Source organism: Penaeus monodon, chromosome 26, assembly GCF_015228065.2.
Source record: "Penaeus monodon isolate SGIC_2016 chromosome 26, NSTDA_Pmon_1, whole genome shotgun sequence".
Classification (NCBI taxonomy): Eukaryota; Metazoa; Arthropoda; class Malacostraca; order Decapoda; family Penaeidae; genus Penaeus; species Penaeus monodon.
In genome coordinates this window covers 391,392-401,907 of record NC_051411.1, presented here as the reverse complement: position 1 = coordinate 401,907, position 10,516 = coordinate 391,392, and the positions used below count along the sequence as shown (strand labels likewise).

General features: G+C 39.0%; 1 protein-coding gene across 1 annotated transcript in view; it reads right to left on the bottom strand.

Moving 5' to 3' along the window:
• Window positions 1–1,889: 1,889 nt before the first annotated feature.
• The window catches only part of LOC119589806, a 16,935-nt gene continuing 8,308 nt past the window's right edge, over window positions 1,890–10,516 (bottom strand). The window contains exons 5-6 of the mRNA XM_037938374.1: window positions 5,405–8,926; window positions 1,890–4,566 (exon numbers count right to left, since the gene is read on the bottom strand). Coding sequence (XP_037794302.1) covers window positions 2,938–4,566; window positions 5,405–8,926 — 5,151 coding nt within the window. The 3' untranslated portion in view covers window positions 1,890–2,937. The remainder of the gene's footprint in view (window positions 4,567–5,404; window positions 8,927–10,516) is intronic.

Sequence of the window (10,516 nt, the reverse complement as noted above, 5' to 3'; positions counted from 1 at the left end):
TTTGAAAAGCTGTTGATGTTTTGAGGCTTGGTGTCGGCTTAAATAAGTGAATCTTAGCAAGATAAAGCCCAGGAAATTGAGGAATCGGTTATTGCATCCTGAATTCATTTAGGGGCTCCAAGTCTTTCTTTGTTACATTTTCCCTTGAAGTACAACGACATTTTTCGAGTATTCTTTACAGTCATCTCGTCTGAGCAATATGCAACGATTTGTGCAGTTTGACCTCGCAAAACGTTTGAAATTGGGCAAGTGCACCCTTTCTCTTTGCGCTATGACAAAAATAAGTGGATGTATTTTGAGGCAGAGTTTTGGTTGCTTTAGAAGCCCACAGATGAATATAGTGGCATACGCATTTGATGACGGTAAAATTTAGCACTTTGTTGCATCTCTGTATAATCAATATATTATTATTTTTTGCCAGATACATGAGAAACTGGAGTAGATTCTCCCTGTTGATCCACAATTATCATTTTTATTGTCACAAATTTCCGTTGAATCTAGGAGCTTGGTTCTCATACTTTTTGTTTTCCTTGTTCAAATATTTACATACTATAGAACGCATTTTTGATGTGCTTCTATATCAGTTTTCTGATCAATAATCAAAGAGAAGTTTTGTGATATATGTTGCCTTTGGCGTCTTAATGCCATTCTTTGCATAATTTTGGAATCCGACACTCATTCATCCTCTTCGACCATGAATGAGTGCAGTGGACACGGAATGTATTGTATTTTAATGGCAATGATCTCTGCCTAACTACACGCACTACAAAACGCTTTTTGGTGATTGCCGTCCGCCTTCTTCAACCAACCATTGAAGTCATCGTCATGCAGCCAGGTATTTTTGAGAGCGCGTTTGGGAGGCATCTACAAAAGAGAATAACATACAGATTTTTTTCTTCAGTACAGCAATGGACTTGTATCCAAAGGGACAGTAATAACATTCTTACTAACAAGAATAAGATTATCACGGTATTTAAATGTGCTTAATGATACCAAAATGTTGCGATGCAGTAGTTGTGTATAAAAATGACTGTACATGAACAAAATATGTGGTGATTTTATGCACATAAATATTATGTTAACCACTTCGAACAACGATTTTTTAATTATCTTATTCTATTCTACAAGTAATTCTAACTTAGGAGGAAAATTGTATTTACGAACCACGGTAATTTTTTGCCACATACTCAGCGGATGCTGTTTTCTTTCCGCACAGAAAGGTGTGGGGGGACTTTCATAGACTTAAATTACCACATAACAAGCTATTTCGGTAACCTTGGCTGGGTAGAAGACTTGTTTACGGTGATACTTGGGGCATTTAACAGTGAACACAAATCTTATTATTTCCAAGGACATCTAAATAAGTCTGTCAGATATAAAGCATCGAAATGCCCTGACTAGCATAAAGCCACACGTTCACCATAGGGGTAAGTCTGTCACGTCACAGTGTTTTTCTTTAGACAAGCACTATCATATTTATAACATCACAGAGATTGCGGTGTTTGTAAGGTATCAGAGTGCTTATGAAATATATATATATATATATATATATATATATATATATATATATATATATATATTATTATTATTATTATAGTCTGAGGAGTGGGCCCGTAGATGCCTTTCTCTGAGTGACGGAAACAAGAAACCTGTTCCCGACGCATCAGCTCCCGCCCTCTTTCAAAACAGCTCAGGGTCCTCCTATCCCCCTTGACATCCCTAATTCATATCTCTGTTCATCAGAATTCCATGCTTCTTAAAACTTGAACAAGTCAGGTCATCATTATATGCATAAAATATTACAAAATATACGTCTAGATTTCCAAGCTTAAAATTGCCTCTTCAAGTTTCTTAGAAGTACAGTTTTACAAGGGTAAATTAACACGACCATTAGTCACATATATGTAATTACAACATTCTTTACAAAAATAGATGCCTTTTATAGGTACTACGATGTCTGTAAGAGCAATAAAGTTATCACAGAACTCAACTACCTCATTTTGCCGACGATAATACTTCCAAAAGCAGGACTAGAACTTTTATCCATTCCTCCTTATACCATCATGTTATTTCTGCTAAAATGCACCCATACAATACAAACTTCTTTTATTAACTTTGCTAAACATCATAACATGCTAAGGTCATTTATTAAAATCAGGTAACAGAAACTATTTTTTGTACAGAAGATTAATATGTACAAGAGAGGACTTGACAAGTATAAATGTGCTCCTCACACAACCACCTAAGAATGTTTACACTCAACGCCGTTTCAAAAGCTATTAAACATAATATTCAGAACTATAAAATATTATATTCACTTCATATATACACACTAAGACAGCGAGAGAAAGAGAAAGAGAGAGAGAGAGAGAGAGAGAGAGAGAGAGAGTGAGTGAGTGAGTGAGTGAGTGAGTGAGTGAGTGAGTGAGTGAGTGAGTGAGTGAGTGAGTGAGTGAGTGAGTGAGTGAGTGTGTGAGTGTGTGTGTGTATGTGAGTGTGTGTGCACACGCGCGCGTTTACTTACAATGGAAACAAGATGTAATATTTTCCTGTAAACACACTGCACTCTCCGTGATATCTCAAGGATAGGATGAATATCAATAATCGATATAATTGAAATTTGTATGCTACATATATATGTAATAAAATCTTTTGTAGCAAATTCAATTTTACCGAGTCCCTGAATCGAAGTGGGTGTGCCGTATTGATATCGATTCGTTACCGCATTTTTCCGGCGTGAGTTTTCATTCTCATCTGCCGCCTCAGGTGAAGGTTTCTGTGGCGTTTCTTGTTGGGCGAATGTCATCACCGGCTAATTCCTACCAGCATTGCATCACTCAGTGTGTGTGCCATTCTATAGCTATCTATAACTATCTTTGGTTCTGTTAGTATTATTTTACACATGAAGATAATAATAAAATAAAAATCTGAGTATCTTCAATTTCCGTCCGAAGTAACTGCAGCTTGCGCGTCTTCTTCACGAAGCTCGTTCGCGTTCGCGCCCAAAAGCTCCCTGAGACGCCGGACGTCCCCTTCGCCATACAGGTGCATAAGGCTGCTGGAGCGCACACTTACGAGGTCGAACACGTGCCGGGCGCTGCGAAGCCCTCCCACTGGACTGCTGTTGATGCTGTCGCACAGGAGCTTCGTGATGGAATGCCCGACAGTTTCTGCGTTGCTGCAACCGTGCTCTGGGTCGAGGAAGATCCACTCGGTTTGAATTTCACACCTGCGGGTATATTCGCGCACACAGGAGGTGTGGGTCTGAGGGTCAGTGATGAAGGTAATGGTCCTTATCTCTTGTTTGATAATTTTCTCCAATACTTTCTCGAGGCTCGCGCACACGGCGGCCGCTGTTCGATCTCTGGCGTCGGACATGGCGGCAAAACCTGTGGTTTCCTCCTTGGACCAGACATACCCGCACTGTACGTTCACCGCACCTTGGGGCTCCGCCGGCCCGCCCGGACCGACGGGATGGAACAGAATCAGAGGTGCCCAGCTGCTTTGTACAACTGCATGATGCGGAGAGGCATTCGCTTCGCACTTTGCCTTAAACACTTCTTCATACGTCTGGCAGGTGCGGTTAAGGTGAATCTTCAGGGCGTGCAACTCGCTCTCTAGCAGGTCAATCACTTCTGCCAGGGAACTCGTGACAGTCCTTTTCTCTTTGTGCACATTGTCACAGGTATTCACGAACCAAGAGTTGTAGGTCAGCAGTGCCCGGCGGGCCCTAAGCACCCCCACTGTCGCCATGAAAGTGTCCCAGGCCTCATCATTAGAAACTATCTTCTCGATGTCTGTATCGATAGCAAGAAACCGTCTTTTGATCAAGCTTTCAATCTTCAATTCTGGATTTTGGCAAGTCATGCACACACATACACTCATTTCATCTGCTTTCAACTTTACAACATTTTCAGGAATGTTCTTGGCAAATGTTTCAAAAGTGCATGCCCTGCAGCAGTCGGCCAGGAAACGTTTGTGGAGCACCTGGAGGAAGTGGAGGCGGGCCCGCAGGAAGCCCTTCTCGCCTTCTTCGCGGCACGGCTGCGACACGTCATCCCGCACCATGAAGTTGTGAATCATCCCTGACAGACCATCTTGACTGGCCGAGTTTGACGGCACCTCGCACTGCTGGCCGGAGTCTTTTTCCTCTTCTGTCTTACATTCTTCTGCCTTCTGTAGTGTTCCTCCTTCTGCAGATTCCTGCACCTGAGGCTGGCATTTCCCTCCAGCGAGAGAGTGATCTTCCCCTTTCTTTTCGGTCTTTTTGCCGCCGATCGTCTTGAGTAACTTTCTTCTTAATAACTCATTCTTCTTCCTTTCTTCTTGAAGTTCCTGCTCCAGGCATCTGATTCTGATTCCCTGACTCACTATCTTTTGCCTCAAACAGCTCATTTCTAGCACTCTTCGCTTTTGCAGCTGAAATGTGTGGAAGGACCTAAAATTCTTCTTATAATAGTCAGGAACTACTCCCTGAGAAAAATGGCCATTGGAGCATTTGTTCCATTTCCTTTTTAACCCTCTTAGGCCTTTTGCTGCCCACATCTGCTTCCTCCCCTCCTGTTCCTGCAGATTAGAGAAAAAACAATGACAATGAGGTGGCTCTGCGTCCAAAGTCAAGATATTCAAAAGCATCACAGCTACTTATCACATTACTCAAGTTCCTTTTTTCTTGCTGACAGATGATAAAAAGTACTTGAAATTCTGGTGGAGTTTCAGCCATTTCCTAAACGAAATATAATGACTTTAACAATTCAGATGCTTTTATTTTAATAGCATTTTTATTGTTGTAGTTAAATTGCTTCAATTGTGTTTTTACAAACATACGAAAAATGAATCCTATATAATAAAACAAACATTTCTTCACATCAATTGGCCCTAACATTTTTAAGAATTAATGGTGTCAATTTGTTGTACTGCAGAATCTAGTACAAATGTAGCCATTCCATATTATAGCTAAATGTAGTCATGATCCTAAAACTGTACCCTGAACTTTTTCAACCTTTCTGGTACTTTGAATATCAAAAGCTAAGTTATTTCTGTAAGATACACATTAATCCACAATTCTCTTACTGAAGTTTATACTGACATATTGCAGAATGAATATGACCAAGTCTAACACTGACCATTAAAAAATATATCTATATCATAATAATAATAATAATAATAATAATAATAATAATAATAAAACATCAAATAAATTATTTCACTAATATCAGTGTGCCTTCTTTTACATGTATTATGATACATAACATGAGAACAATAATGGAATTGAAAAACAAAGTACAACATATAAAAAAATATATTTTATATAAAAGGATATCTAAATAAATGCAAAAGTCAAGACCATTATGTGACATATTTACTGTAGAAAATCAGATTCTGGCTATTGGTGTTTACTTACTGTTTGGCGGTGGTTTTCCAATGGCTCTGCTTGCTCTTTGTTGAGCTGCTGGCTGCCCGTCTGGTCTTCATCTGTTGAAATTTTCTTTTGGCACACACTATCGCTTCTTTGGGAAAGTTCAGCAACTAATACTGCACTTTGTATACCCTCTGAGATGGTGTTGGAAGATGGCTCTTGGAAAAGCGAGTTACTAGCGGTACCTTGCACTTGGGGCTTTTGATAAATAATACTATTATCATGTACTTCATTTATATGTGACTGTTCACTGCTTGTGCACGATGTGGACACTGGCTGGTACTGAATAAGTAATTCCCCATCAGAAGCATCATTAATGTTATCTTGGGAATCATCCATTATGCTAGCATCCTTAGTAGAGGAATCTTCTGAATACTGTAACAACTGAGTACCTGGAACACCATCATTCACCATCATATAAGTTACTTGCTTCAATGGGTCATTAACAGCACTAACATCTGTAAGATTTGATACATTGAGAAGCTGTGTTTCTTCAGCAATTTCCTCATTCTTAGATATTCTTAAAGAATCTTCCTGATGGTAAATAATGTCGTTCTTCTGGGACAGATCACTAGTATTTTCTGGTAAGAAGTTACTTTCAGCAACAGGGTCACTGTCATGGGAAGTGATATCAGTCTCTTTTATGCTTTCATCATTGGAATATTGTAATTCAAACAGTCTTATGGAATTTTCATCCATATTAGGATCTTTCCAACCCTCTTGTATCATATCTAGACTTTTTGTTGAAGCAGCTACTTTTTCTTGCTCATGTGCAGATGTATCTACTGACTTTAATGATGAATAGCTATTCCCCTGAAGACCTGTTATTTCTCCAGTGCTCATACTTAAATCATCACACAAGTCTTTAAAAGTTAGACCATACACATGAGCAGTCTGAGACCTAACACTTCCAACCAGATTTGGACTAGTGTTTACTAAATCAGAACTTACTTTTGTAGGCAAGGCATTGCTGTTAATCTTTCTGTAGACTTCTTGATTTTGCTCCAACGATTCTAAGAAGTCAAAGTTTGTTTTTTCATTTGCTTCAAAAGAGAGAGCAATATGTGAATCTGCATCACATGAAGTTATAAGGTTATCTGTTGAGCCATCTGACTTTAATATGTGACATGGAACAGCATTCTCAACACTGTTTTTTACAAAAAGTTTCTGCTGTTCAGGTAATGATACACAGTTGTCATAACTGAAGGCAGCATGTTCCTGCTGTGAGGAAGAAAGTTTCTTTGGTGAATCAATTGTGGTAGCTTGAGGTACTGGAATACACTCCTGTGTCATATTAGAAGTGGCTGAGCCTACGTGTGGCACAAAAACAGTTACACTTTTTTCAATAGCAGCAGACTTCATAACTTCCTGAGTCATTATCTTAGTAGGGACCAAGGTTGCTGCTTGATGCAATGGTGTACTATCATTTGCTGTTGGCAAAATAGGACGAGGTAGAATTTTTCGTTTTGGCTTTGTACAGCAGACAGCTTTGCTCCTTCTTGTGAGATATCTTCTTTTATGAACAACCTGATGAGAAGTATTATTTGGTATTCCTTTGTTGATTGCTGGTAATGGCAACTTCAAATTTGAACCAACCTGAGTCACTGATTTCATTTGAAGTGAGAGACCCTGAGTTGATGATATATTAGTTGCAGTTTCATCAGGCCTAAGTTTGGGGGCAACAGGCTGAAATTTCTGAGAAGACATCAAATTGTTTGACACAGAGGTACTGACAGTCTTTATTTGCTGAATGGCATCTGGGGTAACATGATGCAGCTGAACAAGATGTGTTCCTGACGATGTCACAGGACAAACTGGCTGTAGTGAAATCTTGGTTTCTTTTGACTGTGTCACTGACTGAATCTGCTGGAAGTTCAAATTCCTCTTCCCACTGCTGTGGACATTTGAAGAAAGTTGTTGAATAGGTACTGATTGTTGGGGAACTGCATTTGGATTTGGCTGAATTTGTTGAAGGGGCAGCTGCTGCTGACTAGACTGGAGTTGTACAGGAAGTGAAGAGCATGTGTTAATTTTACTGACAGGATGTACTGTCTGTATTGGAATATTGTGCTGCTTTGAAGCAGAAAGAATACACTGTCCCTGAACAGGCACTGCTTGTGTAGTGATTGTTGTGATATTTCTCAATTCCTGATGAGGCACAGCCGATCGTGTACAAGGATGTGCACTGCCAACATACTGTACTGGCATATCTTTTCCTGCACTTCCAGGACTAATGGCTTGAAGAGACTGTACAGAGAGTTGCTGCTGTACAGCTGCAGTGGGGATAGGTTTAACTGATATAGATGTTTGCATGTTTGCAGGTGCAAGTTTTGGAAGTGATGGCATTAAATTTGAGGATATGTTTGGTAGAGGCTGAAGTGGCATAGAATGATGAGCACTTGCTGAAGGCAAAGCTTGTAATGGTTGAAGTGAATTAGTTGTCACAACTTCCTGGAGAGACTGCAAGGGCAAAGACTGATGAATACTTACAGCCGGAATGCTCTGTAAATGTTGTATTGGTACAGACTTGGTTGCATTTTCAAAAGTTACATTTGGCAGCTGCTGCAAAGGCAAAGCCTGCTGTGAACTTACAGTTGGAATGTTCTGTAACTGCTGAACTGGAAGAGTGGGCTGAACATTGACGGGTGGAATGCCCTGAAGAGACTGAAGTGATGTTGGACTTTGCTGAATGCTGGCTGAATTTATGTTCTGAAACTGTTGATTTGTAATATTTTGTGATGTTGAAACAGGATTAATAGACTGTACTTGCTGAAGAGCAGACACTGACTGCATCTGCTGTGAAGAGATATATGCTCCTTGATTACAGGGAGTCTGCTGAGGTCGTGGCAAAAGTTTTCTTCCAGGTGCAAGAGCCTTTTTCAGTTGCATGCATCCATTTTTGGTTGGCTTCACAGGAAGTACTGTCTGCATATTTGAAGCACAAGTTGAAGTGAATTCTGGTACTGCTGCTTGACTCTTTACTTGAGTTGGCACATGGGCAGGACTCTGCATGGGTAATGTATGAGAAACATTTACAGTAGTGGGATTCACAGCCAACACATTGCAAGTGTTACCTGAAGCAATGGACTGTGGCTTATTCAGTGAAATTGAATGTTGAATATTTGTCTTGTTAGGCTGCAACTGTCCTATATTCTTGGGGAAAAGAGGTCGTGGTAGTATTTTTCGTCCCCTGGAAGTGCTTGACTGCGATTTCAATGGTGACATATTTTTGACAGTCAAACCATGTTGCTTCTTTGGTTCTGCCTTTTGTGCTTGATGCTGAGCAACAACCTGAACTTGTGTGACAGGGAGAGGATTTGCCCTAAAATTCAAATTCTGAATTTGTATTTGTGGCCTTGGTAGGATCTTTCTCTTTGTTCCCACAAGGGGCTGATCAGACTTCTGCACTTTGAAGATTTGTTTTCGCTGACCTGCGCCACGCAATGACTTCTGGGGATTGTCGCAAAGTCCAACATCTGCCACAATTCTCTCTCCTTCTTGCTTGAGCTGGAAAACACATGGCATTTGTTAACCCATTGTCACCATGTACATGAACTGTCCACTGCAGCTTTGCTTTGTGAATTTTGCTTACACAAAGATGGCTCAACAAGCACTCAGTCACCAAGGAGTCAATTAGTAGGCCCTTTGTGCTGCCCGATTTCCCTATCCCTTGAATTTTCAGGATTTTTTTTTTTTTTTTTTTTTTATGATTATCATAATGCCATTAAAATATTAATAGCAGACAAAGCAAAAAAAAAAAGAAAAGAAAAGAAAAAAAAGAAACAGGTGAAATGGGGATTAGGAACTAACTTTTCAGTAACTATGCTTGTGGAACCATCTATATGTAAAGGCAATAAAAAACAAAAATCACAGTGGCTTCTACATATATGTCATCCCCAACAGCAATTGTTAATGTAGCAATATTAGCACTATATGAAGAAATAAAAAACACTTGTGAAATTTGGTATAGAAGTAATCATTACAAAATCACCACAGTAGTAGCCAAGTAGTACTTATGAGAATACAAAAATCTTTCATGGCTAATATTATTCATCTTATACCAAAAGAAGTTAACCAGGTTCATAACAGTAATTTTTCTAAGCTATGGAGAAACAGACTTTCTGTTGCAAATCATACACAAAGTCAGCAACAATTTACTTTTTGCTTTTGCCTGTATGAAACTCAGTAAATTGTAAATGGGACATATCATCCTAAATTGATAGGGTAAACTGTAAGGCTATCAAATCCCTAGCAGTCATAAACATAACAACCCAATTAATACATAATTAATACAAGAGATGCTATTTTCTGGCATATATGTCTAGATATCATAATATCTATGATATCTAGAGTTGGGAGTGATAAAATAGGCTTCAGAAGCTTTTAGAATGTTTAAATACACATTGGTGTTCAGAAAAAATATCCATTTAAAAATTACTAGAGAAAGTGAAGAAAAAAGAGAGTTCACTGTGTTCAAAGTTGTTCACTGTGCAATTGTACATTTTTTTCATAACCTGTACACTTATGCAGTTTTGGATAATGACTCCTCTTTCCTTATATGAACATCAATCTTTTTAGTGGAAATTTGAGATCTTTTAATCTTAGAGCAATTTCACACAAAATATTTTTCATGACATTATTAGGATATAGTCTACCAAATCCATCACATACACCTTGTGCTATTTTGTCATCCTGCATATTAACATGTATCGTAATTCATATGAAAGTGGCAGCACCAGGTACAGATACTGCATGTACATGGAACAAAACATTTTGATTTTTGATGTATGTACTCAAGCATCTTCCAAGCCAAAAATGGAGAAATTAAGTGCTGAAGGCAAACATGAAACCTAGGCCTATGTAATGATAAACTTTAGTGTCAACTTCTGATAATAGACACTAAGTGCCATTGTGTATTAAGTCAAAGGTTTCCTATAACAAAGGAATTTGCCATTCTTTTCTTTGTCTAATCTGATGTTATGAATCCCTTATTCTCAAAAACTTCTGATTTGGTTAACACTGTGTCATACAGCAAAAGCTCAACCATCTCCATCATGACAGAACATGCTACTGAACACTCGGTCTTCAAAGTCTTCC